At 44.6% G+C, this 23,053-nt stretch overlaps 11 protein-coding genes across 11 annotated transcripts; 5 read left to right on the plus strand and 6 right to left on the minus strand.

Moving 5' to 3' along the window:
* Positions 1–828: 828 nt before the first annotated feature.
* On the plus strand, positions 829–3,231 carry Bfra_008528 (uncharacterized protein; the record flags this gene model as incomplete). The annotated part of the gene is made up of 1 exon (XM_037338888.1): positions 829–3,231. The coding sequence occupies one exon, from the start codon at positions 829–831 to the stop codon at positions 3,229–3,231; it is 2,403 nt and encodes an 800-aa protein (XP_037192194.1).
* Positions 3,232–5,138: 1,907 nt separating this feature from the next.
* On the minus strand, positions 5,139–5,616 carry Bfra_008529 (putative magnesium ion transporter protein; the record flags this gene model as incomplete). The annotated part of the gene is made up of 2 exons (XM_037338889.1): positions 5,457–5,616; positions 5,139–5,318 (listed from the first exon to the last, which is right to left on the minus strand). Exons 1-2 carry the CDS (start codon positions 5,475–5,477, stop codon positions 5,139–5,141), a joined length of 201 nt encoding a protein of 66 aa, XP_037192195.1. The 5' UTR covers positions 5,478–5,616.
* A 74-nt stretch (positions 5,617–5,690) lies between these two features.
* Bfra_008531 (uncharacterized protein) lies at positions 5,691–5,974 on the minus strand (the record flags this gene model as incomplete). The annotated part of the gene is made up of 2 exons (XM_037338890.1): positions 5,691–5,835; positions 5,883–5,974. The coding sequence occupies 2 exons, from the start codon at positions 5,972–5,974 to the stop codon at positions 5,691–5,693; spliced, it is 237 nt and encodes a 78-aa protein (XP_037192196.1).
* A 231-nt stretch (positions 5,975–6,205) lies between these two features.
* Positions 6,206–6,757, minus strand: Bfra_008532 (uncharacterized protein; the record flags this gene model as incomplete). The annotated part of the gene is made up of 4 exons (XM_037338891.1): positions 6,206–6,333; positions 6,362–6,414; positions 6,456–6,599; positions 6,654–6,757. 4 exons carry the CDS (start codon positions 6,755–6,757, stop codon positions 6,206–6,208), a joined length of 429 nt encoding a protein of 142 aa, XP_037192197.1.
* Positions 6,758–7,836: 1,079 nt separating this feature from the next.
* Positions 7,837–10,674, minus strand: Bfra_008533 (putative mus38-like protein; the record flags this gene model as incomplete). Its single annotated transcript, XM_037338892.1, has 3 exons — positions 7,837–10,140; positions 10,182–10,574; positions 10,624–10,674. 3 exons carry the CDS (start codon positions 10,672–10,674, stop codon positions 7,837–7,839), a joined length of 2,748 nt encoding a protein of 915 aa, XP_037192198.1.
* Positions 10,675–11,115: 441 nt separating this feature from the next.
* On the plus strand, positions 11,116–11,370 carry Bfra_008534ca (uncharacterized protein; the record flags this gene model as incomplete). Its single annotated transcript, XM_037338893.1, has 1 exon — positions 11,116–11,370. The coding sequence occupies one exon, from the start codon at positions 11,116–11,118 to the stop codon at positions 11,368–11,370; it is 255 nt and encodes an 84-aa protein (XP_037192199.1).
* Positions 11,371–12,399: 1,029 nt separating this feature from the next.
* Positions 12,400–14,499, plus strand: Bfra_008535 (putative wasp-like pretein las17p protein; the record flags this gene model as incomplete). Its single annotated transcript, XM_037338894.1, has 3 exons — positions 12,400–12,609; positions 12,680–14,414; positions 14,471–14,499. The coding sequence occupies 3 exons, from the start codon at positions 12,400–12,402 to the stop codon at positions 14,497–14,499; spliced, it is 1,974 nt and encodes a 657-aa protein (XP_037192200.1).
* Positions 14,500–14,861: 362 nt separating this feature from the next.
* On the minus strand, positions 14,862–15,793 carry Bfra_008536 (putative eukaryotic translation initiation factor 1a protein; the record flags this gene model as incomplete). Its single annotated transcript, XM_037338895.1, has 3 exons — positions 14,862–15,490; positions 15,615–15,693; positions 15,773–15,793. The coding sequence occupies 3 exons, from the start codon at positions 15,791–15,793 to the stop codon at positions 15,108–15,110; spliced, it is 483 nt and encodes a 160-aa protein (XP_037192201.1). The 3' UTR covers positions 14,862–15,107.
* Positions 15,794–16,234: 441 nt separating this feature from the next.
* Positions 16,235–18,610, plus strand: Bfra_008537 (putative brca1 c terminus domain-containing protein; the record flags this gene model as incomplete). Its single annotated transcript, XM_037338896.1, has 3 exons — positions 16,235–16,949; positions 17,288–17,370; positions 17,486–18,610. 3 exons carry the CDS (start codon positions 16,235–16,237, stop codon positions 18,608–18,610), a joined length of 1,923 nt encoding a protein of 640 aa, XP_037192202.1.
* Positions 18,611–19,198: 588 nt separating this feature from the next.
* Positions 19,199–20,105, plus strand: Bfra_008538 (putative short-chain dehydrogenase reductase sdr protein; the record flags this gene model as incomplete). Its single annotated transcript, XM_037338897.1, has 3 exons — positions 19,199–19,388; positions 19,505–19,857; positions 19,950–20,105. 3 exons carry the CDS (start codon positions 19,199–19,201, stop codon positions 20,103–20,105), a joined length of 699 nt encoding a protein of 232 aa, XP_037192203.1.
* A 474-nt stretch (positions 20,106–20,579) lies between these two features.
* Bfra_008539 (putative rad21 rec8 n terminal domain-containing protein) lies at positions 20,580–22,919 on the minus strand (the record flags this gene model as incomplete). The annotated part of the gene is made up of 3 exons (XM_037338898.1): positions 20,580–22,413; positions 22,478–22,787; positions 22,901–22,919. The coding sequence occupies 3 exons, from the start codon at positions 22,917–22,919 to the stop codon at positions 20,580–20,582; spliced, it is 2,163 nt and encodes a 720-aa protein (XP_037192204.1).
* Between the last annotated feature and the right edge of the window lie 134 nt (positions 22,920–23,053).

Consider the following 23,053-nt stretch of genomic DNA (forward strand, 5'->3'; position numbering starts at 1 on the left):
TTGTACCCTGATCCTCTAAGAGTTTAGTGAGAGGGGTGGACTTCTAGTCTTGGAAGATTTGAAATTGAGAATTGGGGAAACTATTGAGTGATAGTTATAACTCATGTGAGAATTTGGAATGACATTGATTGATTGTATTTGTATGGTAAATCATGAAGAGAGGTATTTTTTCTGTGGATGTCTGTCTTGGCCCATTGCTACTTTAGATTCGGATCACAACCGAATGGCCACAATGATACAACATGATATGATGGCCATGCATGCAACGCCCCGTTATCATCAAGTCAAAGTCCATCTACCCATGACCTGCAAATCTCTAAGGTCGACTTTTAGTGCCCCATTAGTCGGCGTTCACTGCACCTGCCATTGATGCAATAAAACGCCATCAAGCCGCCACTAACCTTGAATTGTTCAAAGTCGATATAGTTTACCACGGGTTGGGGATTTCTAGTTTGTTGACTGTTTAGCCAATGTCCGCGCAACTACGAGATGCAGGTGATTAGTTCCTCCTTGCATTGCGTTGCTAAGACGAATCTGGGCCACCAGCGTGGATCTTCAAGTCGGCAGAGCTATAATAGTGGCAACGACCTTCTTTAAGCTTCAGCTAAGTTTTGCAACATTTTTCACTGCGGGAATCTCATCATGTTCATCTCCAAAGACTGTTTCATAAGGTAGAGCTTCCTGAAGTGGTTCGATTCAATTACAGCTTTAACAAAAAGCTATGTGAGTGTGACGAACTGTCGGTATGTCTTCTTCGAGAGAAGCTCTCCCGGTTACGGGAACTTACACATTTGCCTAACATTGTGCCTACCACAGGTAACAATCAGAATGAATTCAGTAACTAATAGTGAAACTCCACCACCACGTTTGGTGTATATCAAACCGCTAAGACCTCAGTCCATGGGAACACCCTCGTCTATCAATCCTACACTGTTATCGCGTCGCCGGACGAGTAGGTCTCATAATCATTGCACAATCGATACCGTACCAGAATTGAGAAGATTCAACAGTTCAGGTACCAAGTCAAGTGGAAGAACGAGACCTCGTCAAACGACTAGTCAAAGCTATGGATCTTTGGACACAGCATCACCTCGACGTGAAAGAGAGACCATGAAAGATTTATCCGAGTTCCTCATGTCTTACGATCCCCCGGCGCATAATCTAGTTGCTCTCCCACAAACCACTCCGAGAAAAAAGTTTGGTCTTCTCCGCAGGAAACAAAAGAAAGAATCGAAGTCTAATCAGTTTCTGAAACTCCCCGACACAGCTATTGCTGCCAAAACTCGTCAGGGCGTGCAGTATATAGCAATTTCGATACCGCTAGAACACGATTACCTGGGGAGACTTCCGACACCTCCTGAGGCGACTTCAAATTTGGCACGGGTGCCAACACCCGATAGAAGCCCTGTTATTATCCCCAAGCCGGGCTACAATGCTGGAGATTCTATTACACCTCCACCGGAACTTCCTGTACTTAATAGAACCACTTCAACCTCCAATAGAAATACTTGGGGACCAGGTACTTTAAAGAAAGTAGTTACAAAACCAGGGTCGGAAGAGGTAATGCTGCAAAATGGATACATCCATCGAACTAGTCAAGTGTATCCCCCTACTGGAAGTATTTACCACGATGCTCCAGAAACCCGACCTCGACCGTATTCATCAAAAGCATTTTCCTCGCCCGGCCCTTCATTCAAAATAGCTCCAACAGATAATCCTCGAGCAAATTCCCTCAATTCCGTCAGCCGTCCAATACTCTGGAGCAATAGACCTGACGGCCCCTTGCGAGTAATAAACAGAACACCATCTCCCGACATCAAACCGAGTTATCAGACTCACAAAGTAATCAAATCAATATCAACTATTCATAGCATGGCAACCACAGGAACAAATGTCAGACACTCGCTAAAGTCTACGCCAGATAGTTTTAATACGAACTCCTCGGCGCAAGCAGTGTTTGGAACGGCTGAAACCGTTGATCTGCAGAGTTTCAGAGGTACTCCAAGGCCTTCGATTGCTTCACCGGGAAATGAGGATATTATCCAGTTTCCTGCGGCTAGTGCGGTGGAGGCAGAAGGTCTATATAGGAACCAAGCGACTGCTTCCACCGATATTTCATCACCAATCAGCCCACAATTTGACAGTCATGAGAAACAAATAGATCAAGCAACACAGCAGAGCCGTCGCGAGAAAGTACGAGCAAAGAAGGAAAAAGATTTGGCCTCTATTCGCTCAAGAAACTCGAGTGTGGATCACACAAATATAAACACAAACACGGATACAAACAAAGCATCCGTTCAATCCGTCCCAGAAACTTCTTTCATCGAAGTCAAACCTTTATCTCCACTATCATCGAATCCAACATTTGGACCACCAAATCGCTCCCTGAAACGCCTCGCCCCAAATACGAATGAACTGTCTACAACTCGTATAATGCTCGTGGCTGACTTCCCACCTTACATGGGAGAGTTAAGACAGAATGATTTGGGAGCATGTCCCATTTCGCCTGCTCTGACGATGAAGTCGCCTTCGAGACTTCCAAGACCTACGTTTGACTCAAGAACCTCTTTTTATCGAGTTGACAGTGAGGAATCAGCTTATGCGCATCAGTCTACTCAGACTATTTTAAGTCACACTACACCTTTAGCGTCGACGACATGGTTAGGGAAGGAAAGGGACGGGAGAAAGAGTAGTGATGGGTTCGGTTATGGACGGATGGATCTTTCTTCTGATGAGGATTTGAATTATTTGAATGGGGATAGACTTGGGGAAGTAGACAGAGATATGAATGTGAATATGGAGAGAAGAAGCACGGGGGAAATAGGAACAAGTCTACGATCGACAAGCTTGAAAGAAAAAGAATTGGATGTGCGAATGAGGATTGTGGAGAGACATACTGATGTGCTTTTGAGGACGTTGGGAGGAATTGCGAAGAGTTTTGATGGATTGAGCGCGGTGGGAAGATTGAGGTGGGAGGAGGTTCATGAGAGGAGTGTGGGGGTGGGGATGGGGTCGAGGTCGAGTGTTATTGGGATGGAGAGGAGTGATGGGGAGAGAGGGAATAGGATGGCGAGTGAGGGGAAGGGGAATAGGAGGAGAGCTAATACGACAGGGATGGGGATGGGGGTGGAGAATAGGGATAGGGATACGGATATAGATTTGGTGATGAGGGAGATTCGGATGGCGGCTCCGAGGGTTAGTGAGGAGGGTTCGAGGGAGAGGAGAGGATGAGTGAGCAACGGGTTTGGAGTGTTTCTTTAGGGAAAGAAAGGAAAGGGGAAAATGTTATGGTATCAATTTAATTGAATTCATCTTACCTTTGTTAAATAGCCATCTAATAGTTAATCCCTTTTCATTTACAGCCATTCTGTCAATCCTTCACTTACATGCTTTCTCTCCATTTTCTCTCCCTCTTCCTCTTCCTCTTCCCTCTCAAACCCCCCTTCCTTACAAATACCACAAGAAAAATAACATCCACAACCCTCCCAACATCCCGCTATCTAAAACACACCATCCTCACCACATCACCATATCTACACAACTAAACACCTACCTCTTCCAAACAAACAAAGCATACACACTACTGGTTTGAACCCCTTATAATATAGTTAGTACCTCTAATGTTTCCGACTTCTAGCCAGAATTGAGGTATGTATATCACATTGTCTTTATTTGAAAACTACCAAAAAAGCAAATCTTTTTAACTATCTTCTTATTGTATTGTATTGTATTGTATTGTATTGTATTATACATATCTCCTCATACCCATAACTCCATCCTCTTCACCACTTCCTGTTAATATCTCATTTCTCTCCTCCACATCCCATTACTCCTTCTCCCTCAAAATCTCGGAATAGAATTATTCTCTAAATATACAAATGTGAATTCAATATCTTGTTGTCCTCTTTCTTTCTTGAGAGAGAGGGAGGGAGAGAGAGAGGGAGGGGGAGGGAGAGAGAGAGAGAGAGAGAGAGAGAGAGAGAGAGAGAGAGAGATTCCAATGAATATCAATAACCCAACAAATTAACCCTTCCTCGGAATTCTAGTTTCTTTTGTTGTTGTGATTACTTTGTTATTTGACATTTGACATTTGACATTCGTTATTGGGTTTATGTTTATATTCGTGTTTATACGATACGCACCTAGTAGTTACTTGAATGTTTGCTGGAGTGTGAATATTGCATGTGATACGATCGAGTTGACTGAGGAAGATATTAGGGAGATATTCAGGAGGATATTTAAGAAGATACTTAAGAAGATATTTAAGAAGAAAGGAGAATAGATAAGATTCGGGGTAGAGAATAGAAGAGAGAAAAGAGAAGGTAAAGAAAGAGTAAAGTATTTATCGTGTATTTGTATAGAACTTTCTTTTGAGAAGGGAGGGGAGAAGGAGTATTAGGACTGAAGAGGTTAATGCTGAGATGGTTATATAAGGATGGGATAAAGGTATGGAAGGTATGGCATTTCGCAGTGGTGTTGTGGAGAGGGGAGGAAGGGTATTCGGGTGAGGATAATGTTCATTTATGGTGTCTGTTGGAGATTATGGGGATAGCGTTGTGTGTTTTAGAAGCAGATGGAGAAGATATAAATTTCACCAGTATCTCGCTGTGTAGATACGAGAGACAGTTCTACACGAAGGGAAATCCAAAGGAATAGCATAGCAGTAAATCCAATTCATACCTCCAGAATTGCCATATTAAGTTCGTGATGAATACTCACATTGATATTGCGTCTCACAACTTCACATATCACCTTCAAAAAGTAAAACATAGTGTAGTAATGTAATGTAATGTATCATAATCATTAAACCTCCATTCCTTCCTCTCTCATCTCCAGTAAATGCAAGCGCGTGCGCAAGCAAACCATGCGTGAACTCATCTCCGCTTTCCCACCCATCCACCATCATAATTAAGAGAAAAGAAACCGGGTATCGAGTCGAATCGGAAAAAACAAAAATAGCTCTCCTCTCTCTCTCCCTCTGCCACACATCCATCGTCCATCAAACATCTCAGGTATCATAAAGCAAACTCGCAACTTCGCATGCACTCCTTCCCCCATTCATCTCTTCAACAGTAGTTGGTCGTGTCGAGAGATTGTGAATACTAGAAGTACCCCTCGCGCAAAGGCAAGGGACCCTTCTAAACATGACTTGTCGTATGTCTACCTCTTCTCCTACCGCCGCAGCTTCCGCAAGTCAAGCAGGAGATGAGGACATCGAAGAAGGCGACGATGGCGTTGATGATGCCGGTGAGGATGGCTCCGATTCCGTTAACGACGGCCATGAGACCAGCACCGATGGCGCGGAACATGCCAGTAATCTAGAGGGGATGTTAGTTTGTATTCTTTTGTTTTGGAGGGAGAGTTGGTATGATTTGTTGATGAGATCAATAGATCTAAATCAACGAAATGCAAAACCGTGGAGAGTGGAGAAAGCAGAAAGGTAGAGAGAGACATACACAAGAAACGACGGCTCCCATTTTGATTGATTTGTGTTTGTACTTTGTGTAGTAGATGTGTGTGTGTGTGTGTGTGTGTGTGTGTGTGTGTGTGTGGCTGATTGAAACTCAAGAGTATTTCGAGATTGATAGTTGTTTGTGTGTTGATAGAGGAGAATCGATGGATTGGATTGTATGTTTGTATGATATAGAGAGAGAGAAAAAGAAATCAGAAAGAATGAGAAACATGGCACTCTATATATTTGATTCCCTCACCACCTCTCCAAAACCTGCCGTCTCATCCTTTCCAATCAAATGAGCCCATAGTAGCGTCATACCATAATAACAGTACCTCCCCTCCCTAGTCACAATAGTCATAAAATCAAATCCGGCCCAAGACCTGTCAATATTAGGTCAATCCGGTACATCCTTTGCCCAGTACCGTACGTACCCTTTTGCTCTGTGCCCTGTCCTGCCTTGCCTTGCCTTGCCCGGGAATTAAAATTGTCCTCAAAATGATATCGGAGTGACGTCACCATCAGAAATTTTGTCGCATCAGATTTTCTTTCTTCACTCTTTCTCTCACACTTACCGATGCCAACCTGGTTCTTTTCCTAGTCCCTTGCTTCCTCAATCCCTCTGCCTTTACCCAAAGAAGAAGAACTCATTTCATTCACTTCATCCATTCACTCTCATTGGATACAGTGGAGTCGGAAGGAATCACACACCAACGTCTCGCATTTTTCTTAGTTTTTAGACTTAAATCAAAATCAAGGCATGGCGTCTGAGCAAGTCTCCGTTTTAGGTATGCCATGGCGCTGATTACGGGGATTAATTCCCGTGATAGGGCCTAGAGTGGTAATTGTGGCGCGTCTCATGAGACTAGTGATGTCAGCCACTGTGGCGTTTGTTTTTCTTCATGTCACTAGCCACATGAGCGGATGCATTTTTAAGTTTGGGAAGTTTTAGGGCGATGTTACTGGAGGGGAATAAGAGGAGATTGTAGATCTGATATTGAACCTTTGGATTTGATTTTTCTTATCTGACTCGGATGGATGAGATGATGCTGCAATGGAATTCGAATAAAGAAAGGATGGGATGAATGGGTCAATGGATGGATGAATATTATCGAGATTAATGGTCATTGCTCCTTGCTCTCTCGGTCTGTTTCTCAATTGACTGGCCTATTATGACGTCGTTCCCCAGACCAGACCAGACCTGGAAATTATGAGAGTTGACCAGATGAACCCATCAATGCCAACAAGGCCTGTCCCGACTCCTGCTTGATCAGTGCAGTGTTTTCTTCTTAACTCACACTTCATATTACATTCTCTCATCCAATAAGAAAAGGTCAAGAAAAGATCAAGAAAAGAATTCGAACATGGAGATGGAAATTTTCTTGGATCCACACTATAGTGACCACACACTTTCGTGAATCGTGAATCGTGAATCGTGAATCGTGATGCGAGGTTATCTCATCTCATGGCTGACAGCTTAGGAAACGGCACATTTCTCCGATGTTCTGATTACATTGTAATTCGCACTACATTTGTATGTATATGTATGTATCTAGCAGGTGAAAAGAAAAGGTCATTTTATTTGCATCTGGTCTATATGTGGTCACCTATACATATCCAAGGCATTCTTCCTGGTCAGTAATCTCATTTTTGAAATCTAGATTTCCTCATACCGTTGGAAGACAAGTAGACCGGGGTAGGATACATTGCAGCACCAACTTCATGATATCCAGACTGTCTGTACATTCATTTCTGCCCAAAACGATACACATCTATTATGCGTAGACTTCTTACATCACGAATGACTGCATGCTACATGTACATGAATCCATATTCATCCATCTCACCCACGATAGCATAACCCAACTCCCGATCCTTGACACCAAACCATGCATGTACGATATTTCAGAATATGAATGTCATACTACATACATTCGTACAATCATACATACATAATACATGTAACAGTGACAGTCTACATATATTTTAAATGGAGAAAAACGTTATAACAGGTGGAGAACCGAACGAACGGGGGCTTGGATCAAAAGATAACGTCTAATTCATCGTGTTGGTGCTTCGAAGTCCGAATTGAGACATGGTCGGTGTGGTGCTAGTGTTTGGAATCCACTTGTCCAAAGCTTGGTTTTCGAAGCGCTTGTGGCCTGATATTTATGACGGATTTGTTAGTATTCAATGATGTATGTTTAGAATCTAGATTGTGGCATTGGAAACGTTCGTTGATCATAGTATCTAATTGGTAGCTTCTTTGTGTTGCTCCAAAACTCATAGCCACGCATGCGATGGGCGAGATAATCACATCCAAAATAACGTTATGTTCTAAATACATCAAACAGATAATTTTTCTGAATATATCCAATGCCACATCATTCGAGTACACTTTTATTGAAGAATCGATGGATTTGTCTTCCAGCCTCCTTCCCAACCACCGGCTCGAATTCCTCCAAATCGGCATTAGCCACCTCCTTAATACTCCCCAACTCCATTACTAGATTACCCAGATTCTTCCCCGTAACTCCAGGTACCACTCTTAACATATCCTGAGGTTCCCGATTAAATACTTGATCCTCCGCACTTGCACCACCTTCAAGTCCAATCTTCACAGCTTGTATAGGATCTGGTTCGGGTTCTTGTGTTTTGAGACTTTCGAATATCTCGGCAGTTTGATATGGACTAGAACTCCAGATAATGCGGAGTCTGGGGAATGCGAGAGTGAGGAGCACGAGTTTGGATTGAAGATCGGATGATGCATTTGCGGCTGATACGGATGATAGAGAGCCTGAGAGATCAGCAAACGGTTCAAGGGTGAAAGATTTGCCTTGGTCGAACTCAATGAGTAACATTGGTGACTTGTAGTGTTCGAGCATAGTTTCGGCTTGATTGTATAGACGGCCATCTTTGAATGACGAGATCAAATCTTTGATTGATTTACGCTCCACACATATGTTTGGAGAAAGAACATAGTCTCCGACGGTAAGCATACAGGGCACTACGACCATGCTTCGACCGTGAAGTAAGGATGGAAGTGAGGAGCGAAATTCCCGAACATCAACTACTACCCGTGGGGGCTGGGCTGTAGCCGCTAAGCGTCCTCCGCCAGCAATGCGTGTATTTATGGTACGGAGGAAAACTTCTTGCGGATCTTCGATGCCATGTGCGTCAAGAGTCAGTACAACAGACATGTTAGCCTTTTCCTTTATAAGTTTAGTAAAGGCGTCTTTTTCTCGGCGAGTCGATGACAGGTAGCGTTGTTCCTCTACCGACCCGCCATAATAAAGGAAGTATACTCGGACGTTCCGATCATTATGTGAAGAGCGATAAACCTCTACTCTACGAACAAAAGATGTGTCGGGTTCATACATGATGATATACCGCGGCTTTACTTCCTCGAGAATATGCTCATCCATATCCCCGTCATACGCGTGAACTACCACAAGATCCTTCATCTCATAAAGCTGATAGTAATCTTCCATGTCATCCAAAGGATCGGCAATGACTTCTTCTTTCTGCAATTCCTCCACTTCTGTGGGCTTTATCTCCGACATTAATTCAGCAACCTCGAGGGGTTTATCTTCCGCAGCTTGTAGACTGCCATTGGTGGCACGTGTGGATCCCGAGCTCGAGGCGCCCCCTCTCACTCTCCTCCTTTTGTTTGCTGGAGCTTTACCTCGGGAGCTGTTCGTAACACTATTGGTGTTGCTAATACCATTTAGTGCGTTTTGATTCTCATTGAAAAGAGCCGCGCTAATTTTCGCGAACTTCTTCTTCCACTCTAAGTAGCTGCGCAATTTTCGCCTCATCATGATTTCTGCCGATGGCTCTTGATCTTCATCCTCATCATTGTCCGTTGTTTCTGCATGAGCGTGCATGCTTTGAAGGTACTCTCGCAACTGCCAACATTGAGCCGAATCTGTACACATTATCAAGATTGTGCCATTTGAGTCATCCAATGGTACGGGATTGAAGTAGAGATCTCTATCAATTTCGTCAAGCACTTCAGCAAGCACTGACCATTTTGGCTGTTCTTCTAATACGGGTTTCAAAGAATCCACATCATCCGTTCGTGTAGCCTTGCCTGTATATACCCTTCTTTTCGCTGTATCAAATACGGTATGTGCTGCATCAAGGAATAGCCAAGGAGACTGGTTTTGCCTTGTAGATCCAGCAGGAGGCTGATGCGCAGCAAGAATCATATCTAAATGGCGATTGAATGAGACCGCATCATATGTTAGTAGAGAATGTAGCATCCCTCTTAGGACAGTCAAGTCGTTGACAATCTGTTTCGTCTTCCAGCTGACTCGGTGCCATACTGGATCAAGCTGCCTGCGAATGACCATATCAAATTGCTTATGTAGAGCACTATCAACGTTCCAGTCGTCCATCTCTAACCCAGAGTTCGATTTCTTCAATTCGCCAATACTAACCTCTACACATTCCATTATGGCATTTTGGATATCTCGCATGGAGTCAGACATCGAAACCTCAAGTTCAATGACCTCGGCTTTTTTCTTGCCTTCCAAAGCTTGAGCAACATTTATATGGAATCTTGGCCATATTGAGACGTTGCGTAGGAATAGATTTCGCATCATAGTGGACAATGGCGAGAACCCAGTCGCAAATGGTTCGGGATTGTCCGAAAAGGCTTTCAGAAATCCAGCCTTATTTTTTGTCTGTATATCCGAAGTATGAAGGCCTCCAGTGATGTAGCTACAACCTTATCTGCATGTAGCACTACCACGCCAGTGATTGTCTCTGTGTTTAATAGACTGGTCAAGAGATCGACAACAAGAATTCTAGATGTAATGCTAAATATTCCTCCTTGTGCATACATCTTTTCTCTTGTGCCGACGCTCATGAGATCCGTATTGACGACAGAAAGACCTCGCGCTCTAGGAGCCATGCTGATAGCAGCGTGCTCTGCCAGTGCTTCTCCAATCCATCCATTCTCTCGATCATCTGCACCAACCAGTATTATTAGGTTATTTCCTGCTGCATCATATGAATGGAGGAGGTTCGTGACAAGTCTCAAGAGGCCAAGGCCGCGAGCAAGAACCACAAGCTCATCTTTTTGTCGAAGCTCTTGGAATATCTCTTGTTGATATTTCTGCAGTTCTCATTAAGATATCATTCATACAAAGGAAGATTGAATTTACCAATGGCAGTGACAATTTCACGGGTTGTTGTTCGCCGTTTGATGAAGACATCTTGGAGGTATCATGACGCGTTGACCAATTGAAGGTTAACGCGAACCACACACGATGTCAGAAGTAGTTTTTCAGTATATAGTATATCCGTATCTACCCACGTCAAATGTCTCAGGTGGCCTATTTTAGGCAAGACTTAGGCTGGTCTGATCTCAATGGTTCATTCAATATGCTCAAAATCTTGATCTTATCACGAACATTGTTCGAGGAATCATAGTTATTGGTAGTTGAAGTTAGCGACAAAGCTAGAGAGAGCTTTATCCCGTGGTCTTCGAGTTACGCCTGCCTACGTCATGAGGGGAAATACGGCTTATATAGAAGAGAGAATGAAGGAATCCCGTTGATGAAAAGCTCTTATCTTCATACTATCTAACTCTACAAACTACGAATACACGAATCTTCTCAAAGTCAAATAATTTAATCAAACAACAACCCTACATCATGCCTGCCGGTCCAGACGAAACTCACCACCACAAAGCCGGTGAAGTAACTGAGCACGTTATGAAGAACTCATCCTCAAAGACCGACAACAATGCTAGCGACCACCCGCTCCATAACGAAGGCGAAGTAAAGGGAGAGAAAGTCCAATTCCGTCATCACGAGGCAAACCCAGGACCTGTTGTCCCTCAAAGTATGCCGGAGCAAGAGGGATCAAAGGCGGACCGTGAAGCAAAAACTGCTTCTTTGAACAAGTAAAGCTCTCCGGTATGCCTATCATTAACCCACCCGATAGACTAAACTGATTCATTAGACTGTAAGAGACCCTTACACGAATCATACGATCATTCCGAACGAAATGTTAATGAAGCAAGAACTCATGGATGGCTGGCGTTGGGAAGGATGGAATGGATAAGGAAACGGATGATAGTGGACATAATGTGGTATATATCTGATTAGCAAAGACGACCAGTACGAGATAAAACTTCCGTCTTTCTCAAACATGCATGTTGGTGTGAGTGGTGTGCTGTGTATGTTGTCATCCTCATACTCGCACAAGAGTGATTAATCCCCATTTCATTGCAAGTCGATGGTCATGGAGTGAGTACCTACGCAGTACAGATGCATCGATGAATCGTTGGTAGTTGTGTAAGACCAAGGTTTTGCCCGTTAAAATATCAATCTACAACATAATCGTGATCGCTTCGTGGAATTCTCAAAAAGAATATAGATGCCTATGACCAGTACGCGCGTTACAACAAGTCGTATGAAAGACGTTCGCATTCGTACTTTCGTAAAACGCAATACGATGTGGAATTGTGAGATGCCCATTCGTTTCTTTGAGATTCGGAATATTCTGTGGCTTTGCCCCGACCAGTGGCTGAATTACTTGGCATTTTTGTCGTCGCAGCATTACCCATACACACATACGGAGTACGACAATCTACATCTGTGCCCAACTGACATTGACCGTTTCAATCATTGTGAATAAGCACATATTCGCTGCGGAATTTGGCTACCTGAAGGACCAGTATCATTCGCTTTACTTTTTGGTCCAAATCTCTTCTTCGAATCATTGCGATAGGAAAAGAATCATCGCACAATTCATCGCTACTTTCCAATGCTTCTAAGAAGTGTGAGAAGTGCGACCAACACGAGAGCAATCTCCCACACGACCGAACCCTATTTCCAAAAACCCTACGAAGATACATATTATAGGAGAAACTCCAATACGATATAAAGTTGAAGAGTCTATCGGGGCCAATAGATATTCAATAAGCCTACAGGATGCCTTCCATATTGTCAGATGATGATAAAGAGACGGTCAAACGCATGGTACCAAAGGCCTCGAACAAAATCCAGGCAGTAGCAGTCGCCCGTCTATATATTGCTTATCCCGATCGTCATAAATGGACATACACTGGTCTACAAGGAGCGGCAGTTCTTGCGAATGATCTCGTCGGCAATACCTACTGGATAAAACTTGTCGATATCTCAGTCAGTGCTTCACCTCTATACTAGCCCGGCAGTACTTCATCAAACATCAAAGCTAACTTGTATGTGATAGTCTACGAACAAAGGCGTCATATGGGACCAAGAGATATATGATACTTGGTCATATAATCAAGATCGAACATTCTTCCATACCTTCGAAACAGAAGAATGTCTGGCTGGATTGTCCTTCGTAGACGAGAAGGAAGCCAAAACCTTCATGAAAAAGATGAATGATCGAGAAAAGAATGCTAGTAAAGCTACAAAGGCAAATCCTTTTGGAGGCGCTGCGCCGGCTCACAAACACAGTCTCCTTGGTGGATTTTTCGGTGGACACAGACATTCTTCTGCTCCATCAATACAACCTACTCCCCCCGATTCGCCTAGCTACGTACTCCCACCTTCACAACCGGCGCATCCAACGCAGAACCACAGGCACTCGGGTGGAAGCTTCAGGACAGGGCAGGCCGAATATGCAGCTTTGGAAGCGATCGATCCTCATTGGCGAGAAACATGGGGCGAGGACTTGAGAGAAATGGGTATTACAGACGACATAATCAGGGATAATCAGGATTTCATTGCAGACTATATTCGAGAAAAGCAAGCTCAACAAGTTATAACACCTACGCCTAGTGGTATCGAAAATCAAAGAAATAAAGCCCCTCCTCCACCTCCACCTCCAGCAGCACCTCGAACACGTTCCGATAGTCCTCAGAGTTCTACTGCTGGTCATGGACGAGGTGCACCACCTCCACCTCCTGCACCACGGCGGTCCAAAGCAGATATTGCTCGGGAGCCAACACCACCAAGAGAGCCCTCACCGCCCAGGGGTCCCCCTCCCCCAAGGTTCGCAGCTCCACCGCCATTCGCAGATGCTGGAAAATTTGCGCATACCAATGATAGAGCACCTTCTCGAGCACATGCTTCTTCTAATCCAGGGCCACCCCCACCACCTAGACCTGCGAAAACGCCTATCGAAGATTACGAGCCAGGGGAATCAGGTTCGAGATTTGGAGTCCCACCTCCTTTCACGGGAACAAGAATTACGGCACCACCTCCTACACCACAACGAGGTCCTGTTCCACCCCCACCTCCCAGAGACATCCATCAATCACATAGTAGTCATGCTATACCACCTGCACACATTCCTCCTCCGCCTTTACCGCCCAAAACCCCAGCATCTCCGGGTGCTCCCCCCTTACCTCCTGCTTCTACTCGTCCTGTACCTTTACCTCCGAGAGATAATGCACCACCTCCGCCTCCTTTGCCTCAAATGAGCGCCCCACCTCCACCTCCTTTGCCTCAAATGAGTGCCCCACCTCCACCACCTCTACCGCAATCCGCAGCTCCACCTATCCCATCATCTGCTGCTCCTCCCCCTCCCCCACCGCCTGGACCTCCCCCATCATTTGGAGGACCACCTCCCCCTCCCCCTCCACCTATGCCATCATTTGGCGGTCCTCCACCACCTCCACCTCCTCCAGGAAATGGACCTCCAGCTCCTCCTCCTCCACCACCACCTCCAAATCGCGATTCTGGCCATGCTTCAGGTGCTCCGCCGCCACCTAAACCTACTGGCGATCGTGCAGACCTAATGGCAAACATTCAAAAGGCTGGTGGTATTGGAGCTCTCAAGAAAGTTGACCGATCGCTAGTCAGAGACAGAAGTGCTGCTGCCGTTCCGGGTGCAGATACTGGACCTGCGGGCAGTGGACTTCCCCCAGCTGGTGCATCTTCAGGTGGCGGAGGTGGATTGGCGGATGCGTTAGCAGCTGCTTTGAATAAGAGAAAGCAGAAAGTTAGTGCTAGTGGTAAGTTTTTATTTCATAATCTTGGAGTTTGTGTCCTTGGCTAACATTTTGATCAGATGACGAAGCGGAAGATGATGATTGGTAGATGCGATGATGTGATTGGTTGTTTAGTTTGGTGAAGGGATGAAGTCAAAAAGGGGGCGAACTTTGTAGTATATTGAGCGTTTACTAAGCCAAGTGAAGAAGAGGCGTTCAGTCAAAGCCCTGTTAGTCGGAACTGGCTGCTGTAAAGTAACGTGACTGGCTTAAGAGATAGGGTAACTCAGGTGCGAGGAGTTTCAGTAGTTAAATCAATCGAAAACATTAAAAATTGAAAATTACAAGACGTGTATGTCGAGATTGTGCATGCACCGTGGTCAACCCTTGAAGTGATGCATTCAATTCACCTCAAATCACAGGTGATGCATTCAAAATAAAATAAAAAGACTATCATTATTCGGATAGCCTTCAGTCTATGCTACGTAGATTGGAATTAAGAGTCCTAGTCGATACATGCATAACGTCTCTCCCACTATACAAGTATCGCCAGTCGAATGAAGCACTAGAAGGAAAAATGCCTGTCGAGGTTCTCGGGATCCAGCGAGTGAAACAATGACCGGATCCAACGAGATTGAGAGAGAAGACAGTCTTTCTTTCCATCCCCCTAACCACCACTATCAATCGTGGAGGGGAGCCACTAACCCCCAGAACATTTTAGATATCATCAATATCAATCTCCTTGCCCTTTCCTCCTTCAGCAGCATCATCAGAATCACTACCACTATCTCTATCGTCATCGAACTCGAAGTTGCAATCTCCGTCTTCGCCTTGTCCGTAGGTATCGGTCTCGTTGATCTTTGCGCTCTCGGGGAGTTCTCCGTAGGCCTTCAAACTTCTGGCTTCGTCGGCGCTGTACTTGAGAATGACATCTCCCTTCTCATCTTGGTAATCACGGAGAGAAAGGAGAATGATATCTCCTTGGTTGATCCAGACCTTCTTTCTGAGCTTTCCACGGATATGTGCAAGACGTCTAGTACCATCAAAGCAGAGAGCTTCTAAACGACCGTTTCCGAGCATCTTAATAACTTGGGCATATTCTGTGGGAAGTCGTTAGTTGGTCGTCTGCAGAGTAAAATGACTTAAAAGACAATGAGCGGTAAAGGAGAGGTAAAGGTAGATAGCAGTTGCAAATATTAGCTACAGGCAGTAGGGAATATGTACCTTGACCTTCTTCCTTGAAGGTTAATTCACGCTTCTCGTTATCGTTCTCGTTCTTTCCACGACGCCTGTTCTTTCCTCCCTATTTTTCGCAACTGTGTCAGCCTAGATCAAGGTAGTGGGGTGGAAGATTTCCAATAAAAAATGCGACAATGTCTTACCTTTCCCTTATTCTTAGGCATATTTGCTGTTGTTTTGCTTTACTATTGGTTCTTGGATTTCGGTTTGAAGGGTGTTTGTGGTTTGCAGTGTCGTTGTTTTGGTTGTGGTGTTGGAATAAGATTAATGAAGAAGGAAGAAGAAGGCGATCAAATAGGTAGCAAACAATAATTTATTTCTGGGCTGGAGTACCTAGTGTCATAAATTGTGGTTCACTAGTGGTGGGGTCTTGGCGCACGCTAAAGAGATCCGGTCCGACCAAATTGATGAATTCGCTTTGTTACGGCTCCATTGTCATTGATCGAGACTTTATTCTCCCCCCAAAAACCACAATGTTCAATACATCCGCCAGTTTTCAAAGTCATTGTCTACTGTTACCAAAACAAAGAAAAATATGAACTAGTAGCCAATGATTCTGACGCACACTACTCTCACCTCAAGACCATTCAAATCCTCCACAGGAGATGGCTGCTAGAGCGACTGGAACAGCTGCAATTGCTGTGGAATCGAAATTCTCGCAGCTGATACGTTCCGGTCAACTGAAATCAATAGATGCTCTAGCTTATGGATCATTCAAAGGTATCACAGGGGACGATCAATGTTTTTCTTATAAGCTTTCCGCTCACCACGCCTATGGCTCTCATCAAGCTCCAGCGGTATCAAAAACCTACAACCCAGACCACTATAGTATTCAGCACCTTTTGGTCAACAAGCCCTCGGCTTTGTGGCTCTCTGTATTTTGCGCGAAAGTTCATGGAGGAAACAAGAAAGTTATACGAACCCATATGGTACGGAGGATCAGAACTGCAATTAGGGAAGCCTTGAAGAACCACGACTATGACTTGTCTGGAAAAAGGATATCCAGCAGTATAGAAAGGGGTAGCAGGGGCGAGGACCTAGTTGGTACGATGATAATATCTGCCAAAGATAAGGCCTTGACTGCAAAGATGGATGTTTTACAAAACCAAGCGGAGATGGCTGTGACCGCATTAATACGAAAGTTCAAGCTGGAGCGTGAAGGTCGACGTAACAGTTCAAATCAGAATCCCAGCAAACAGACCAAGGGCATGCCGATTGAAGTGAAAAGGGTCCAGATGAAAAATAGGGCGAAGGAAAAGGACGGTGGTACAACAGTAAACCTTCCAAAAAAGAAGAAAAACACCAAGAATAAGGTATTTGGTGGAACAGTCTATCAAAAGTGATGGAAAATAATGCAAAATAATGAATCGAAAAAAATGTTAGAAGCTACCACGGTTTGATAGCCAGACTATATAGCCTTCACAAATCATTCAAAAGATATAAAAAATAGATATTGCATTTGCTATCACACAAACCATAGTATCTTGAAGGAAGTTCACACCAAAAATGTTTCATCAATTTGCGGCTGTGCCAGATCCAACCAATTAGCGCCGCCTGAACACACGCTGGAGCTCTCCAAGCTAATCTAGGACGATCGCAATCGCGAAGCTGTCGCAACGTATCTTAAAGAATTCCATTCCCTTTTGGCACATTAAAAGAAGTATTCGCCATGTTAATTTCACTCACCGTGGGTAAAGTCGATGCCGGAGTGGCCGTCTTATTAACTCAAGATAAACGACTCGTAAGTTATCCTCTCTACAATGATTCAATCAACTGCACATTGACTACATAAATACAACTTCGTCATTGCACATGTTACTTCCCCCAACCTCCATAACTGACAATACCCCTCCCAGATTGAATTTCCATCTATTCTCCTTCCACCCAACATTACATCCGGTAGCATCGTCGATATCACAGTTGCACGAAACCTTGTCTCGGAAGAAAAATCCCAGAAATCATTCGTCGCTCTCCAAGATTCTATCTTCAATTCATTTGGTGCATCAGAACCGTCTGCACCAGTCCTTCGCTGTCGCAACGCAACTCAGACTTCTGTCGTTTTAGAATGGGATCATATTGAGTTAGCAACCGCAGATGTCATCTCACTCTCCCTCTTCCGCAATGGACAAAAGGCTGGAAACATCCCAAGGCCGAGTCAAATGCTGAGCACAAAGATCAGTGGTTTGGCTGTTGATACAGAATACACGTTTCACCTGGTATTAAGAACAAGTGCCGGAACTTTTAGTAGTGAGAAGGTGGTTGTAAAGACGCATAAAATGACGGATCTAAGTGGTATTACTGTCACGCCTGGTATTCTGCCCGCTTCATTGAGGGATAGTCTTGTCAAAGCAGTTGAGAGGATTGGGGCGAAGATGGCAGATACTGTGAGAATCGACACAACACACTTTGTCACGACAGAAGGAAGAGGCATAGCTTGGGAGAAAGCCGTCGAGATGAACATTCCAGTTGTAAGGCCGGAATGGGTTGAGGGCTGTGAGAGAGGTGGAAGAATCGTGGGCGTTAGGCAATATTATCTTGATGCGGATCCAAAACAGAGACAAATAGTCTCGAACACACCTCCAGCTCAACCAGCACAAGCTGAACCACCCAGGGAACAAGTCACCACTCCAACTACTTCACCACCACCCACGAACACAAACGGTACGAATGGTCAAACTGTCCCTCCTACCCCACCCGCAAAAGATACACCCAAACCAGATAAAGAGGAGAGAGAGAAGGAAAAAGAAGAGGGTGATTCTAGTAGCGACTCGGGAGAAGGACAAGAAAAGCAAGAGACAGAAAAGACGACAGTGCCTGAAGAGCAGAAGTCTCGAGCTTCAGATGTAGAACAACAAAAACTTGCCCTCCGACCAGCAGCCCCATTCGGAGTATCAGCAGATGACTTGACCAAATCGGGCGAGGAAAACACATCCGGGAATCAGACACCAGGAAATGCTAGCTTTCAAGATGTCGCTTTGTGATAGACGATCGAAGAATCTTTCATCTTTGTTACTATTATACTATAATCAATGTTTTGGAATGGCTAGCAACAACAATTGTTGGCGGGCATGGTGTTGGGATGGGAAGAGAGATTTATAGCATTGCTTCAGCGTTACTTAAAAATGGTTTCTACAATGGCTTCAAGATATGAATATGTAATGAGCTCTCGCCATCCTTGTGACTATAGATTCGCAATTTTCATTTGATCTCGCTAGAACATCAAGATCCCCCTTTTTTTGACATCGTGAATTCATCCAATGACTAATTGCTATTCGAACATTCAAACTTAGAGTTAATCTCTAGTTAGCCTAGCTACACCCCACACACTCGATCTAAAATGCAACATAGATGCATGGAAAGATCGACCGCCCGATGTCAATGGATCGTCCAGCCACACCCGCCACTTGTAAGGATGGCTCTTTTAAAATATATCAATGATGCTGTCATTGTCATTGCCATTGATGTCAAACAAAACGTCATGCTCCTCCCCTCTACATGATCTTTTTTTGTACTCACGCCAGTCTTCAAAATCCTACAATACAGTATAATAAATTGAGAAAGACGAAGAAATGGCATGGTCACTAGTTTGTCCCGCAAATCGAGGAATTGGTTTCTATTTAACTCGACATCTCCTTCAAAACACACAACTTCCCGTCGTGGCAACGTCGAGGAAAGATATTGAAGGAGCGAGGAAATCTATCTTGACAGACTTGGATGTTGATCCCAAGAGATTGACGGTATTGGAAGTCGATGTCACGAGTAAGTGATTCATTGTCTCACTCCATCACTCGGAACAGATTCATATATTAGAAATCTCTAAATTCTAATATCAATATCCCCAAGATATATAATCATGACATCCTAACACAATACAGATGAATCCACCATCTCCTCAGCCGCAGAAAAATGTTCATCTCTCTTCCCCTCCTCAACCCACCATCTCCGTCTCGCCTTTTCCATCCCCGGGGTTCTCTACCCTGAAAAATCACCCGCCCAACTAGACCAATCCCAAATCCAACACACCTTCGCCGTCAACACCATCGGCCCCCTCCTCCTCACCAAACACTTTTCTCCCTTCCTCCCCCCAAAACGTCTCGATCTCTCTTCCTCCCCCGACACAAAAAATCTTCCGCCCCATGCCCTCTGGCTCAACATGTCCGCTCGCGTAGGTTCCACCTCGGATAACGCACTCGGGGGGTGGTATAGTTATCGCGCTTCGAAAGCAGCGGTGAATTCTTTAACCAAGACGTTTGATCTTTTCTTGAAAACGAGGCATGGGGATAATGCGCTTGCTATTTCGTATCATCCGGGACGGTGAAGACGGGCTTGTCAAAGGAGTTTTGGGGAGGTGTCAAGGAGGGGAAATTGTTCAGTCCCGAGTTTGCGGTGGAGAAGTTGTGGGATGTTGCGATGGCCAAGGGGATTGAGAGTAGAGGGCGTTGTTGGGATTGGAGGGGAGTCGAAATTTCCCCTTGAGAAAGTGTACAGGGCAGCATGGGAGGTTGTCTGACTGTTATTGTGAAGCTATTGCGAAGCTGACTCCATTTCTTGATGCTGGTACATGACAGTTCCTCACTCTTGTACTATTAATATTTCCTACGTTGTATGACCTACGTCACTTTAGCATTGATTGTCACTTTGAAGCGCAAGCAAAATATTATATAAGCTAACGTTACATATCCTTTCTTTTCATTTTCGTATGATTCGAGAATCGTAAACTCATCCACCGCTAGTACCTTTAGAATATCCATCAAAATAGCAAACTGTAGCAACCATAAATCTTTGTCCGGTCCCCTGTCAATACCTTCAATAACTGTTCAAATCCTCAGTCAACTCCTTTTAATACATAGCAAGTTTCCACTGATATCTCTCTCGTTCACCTGACCATGAAACGTTCGCTCGGGTCTCGCGTTGGCGGGTGCCACGACCTTGAATCCCTTCAAAACAGTTCTACAAGCATGTCAACCAAATCTCCCCACCCAATCCATTTCCTCCCACATCCATACTCTCACCCTCATCTTGATCAACCCAGATTTTTCCCTTAGTAGCCAAAGATAATATGTGTAAGAACGCCTGAGCTGCTACAACCTCACTATTCGTCGCCGGGTTGAACAACTCCTCGAATCCCACTTTCTTATCTCTCAACTGGCCATCCTCGTGAAACAGGTCTTCGTCGTCGTCATATTTCTCTGCGATGGATAGTCGGACAAATTCGAAGAAATTCTCACTTTCTGTATCCATGACGTCTCTAGCCCACTGGCTTTGTCCTGCTGTCTGTGTATCCACATTTGCAGCGGGCCCGAACATTTCAAACTCTCTAATTGACTCTCTGTCTGCTCGTTCAAAAGCTCCCAAATTCGTTCCATCGGCACTTTGCCCATCCATATTGGTGCTGATATCATCACTTCTTCCATACATAATAACATCCTGCTGTGAAGAGAACTTTTCCAACTCGCCTCCACCAGGCAAAATGTTACCTCTTCCCACCAAGGGACTGGCAGAGACTCCTCTGCTACCGAGTCTGAGCGATGAAGCGGGGCGTAAACTTGAAGAGCGAGCTCTCTGACTGGCAGACAAGTTCCATGGCATCATCGCACTGCTTGGATATTCGGCTAATCCCTCCGCTGCATCTCTACCTATTTCCACCTCGACTGGAGTACCGAATGGCTCGTCGTCAACTTGAATGGCGAATTCGTCGTCACCCCTGAAATCACGAGGAATTTCTTCGTCGGAAACATGGCGAGATCGCTTATTAGGAATATTGTCTTCCCCTTCGAAGTCTGCTTGACGTTTAGAAGAACTCAACACTCGCCCTGTAATCTTTGCAAGAAGCGCATTACCCGAAAACATACTCAAAGGGCCCGGAAGTTTTGTTGAACCAATTCCAATTCCAGCACCATTGAGACCATTTCCAATCACGAACATGAGAGCATTTTGCTTGGCCAATGTGTTTCCCTTCGCTGTCAACTTTGCTGCACGGAGACTGTCTTGAGTATCGACGTACTCTCTTTGCCAGATTGAAAGAACTGAATTCTTGAGTTCTTGGGTTTGGTCGATAGGAAGTTGTTTCTTGGTCTTGGGCTTTCTAGGACGTGAAGGTGCGGCTGCGCTTTCAGATGACGAATCTTCAGACTGTGAGAGTGACCGCTCGCGCCCCGGCAAAGGAGCAGGTAGAGCACCACTCATGAAGACTTCGAAAGGCTCCGCATCAGGTAACACAATTCTGTCATCATCATCTCCATACACAATGTTCAAATCTCCATATTCGTCGTATATACGAGCGTTATCTCCATGTCGAAGCCTAGCATCATCATGTTCTTTGCGAACTCTTACACTAGCAGCCGAGTCACTACCAAACCTCGGAGCTGCACTTATATTTGCTGCCCGTCGAGCGACAATATCTTGAGCTGTCAGATCTCTAATTTCTCCGTCCTGATCGATCTCAAACAGATCATTGTCTTCGAACAAGATAGCTTCGTCGTCAAGTTCATCTCTCCGAGTGCCCGGTTTTAGCGCGGAAGACTTCACAAATGGATCGTTGAGAGGAAGCTGGTAGCCGCCGGCACTGAGACTTGAAGAAATATTCAAGCCCATAATGGAAGCGCCTTGAGAAGAGGAAAGGGAGCTACCTCGTCCGCGTTGTGAGTGAATCGACAATGAAACTTGCGAATCCCGATTTTGCGACTGGTGAGCATCGATGTCAAAATTGTAATCTAAAAACAAATCTGGGAGTGGAAGATCTGGATCAAATGCAGGATCATCCACGAGCATCAATTGAGCTGGTCTTGTTTTCAAAAAAAAGTCAGCTTGGCCCATCATAAATTGGGGTAACAATGCACAACACTTACTTAACCTTCACAATTTCCAAATCCAAGCTTCCGATTAACTTTTTTCCAAGTCCCCTCAAATTCTGCTCAACATGAATAGTATCACTTAAAACGTAGCCAACCTGTTGACCATAGACTCTAGAAACCCCATACAATAGATTGCTCTGTAGACGTAATGCCATAGGAGCGTCAGGTTCGAGGATTGTATTACAGGCTTTCTTGACATCAACGTCGAGGATGGCTTTTCGGGTGATTTTCTTAGTTGATGATTTACTACCTAGAGTCGCAACAAGCCATACTGTTGCGATACCATGTTTTCGAGAGGTGAGAACTAGTAATGGCATTAGAAAAATGGTTATGGAAAGACAGTTGAAATGATAGAGAAGCAAATACGCAGAATGGTGAGATATGCAGCGAAGAGTTGAGCGCAGATAAGAGACATACTTTCATGGCTGTAGAACATTTTTTCTAATTTAATTCGATTTGAATCACTTCACAATGCGTGAATATACTACTGATTGTGGATGCGCACGCGCACCAAGAACTTCAGTGGCTTTCAATATCTTGATTGTTTCGGTCAAATTGAGGACCTCGTCT

The sequence above is a fragment of the Botrytis fragariae genome (assembly GCF_013461495.1).
Source record: "Botrytis fragariae strain BVB16 chromosome Unknown tig00000061, whole genome shotgun sequence".
NCBI classification, from domain to species: Eukaryota; Fungi; Ascomycota; class Leotiomycetes; order Helotiales; family Sclerotiniaceae; genus Botrytis; species Botrytis fragariae.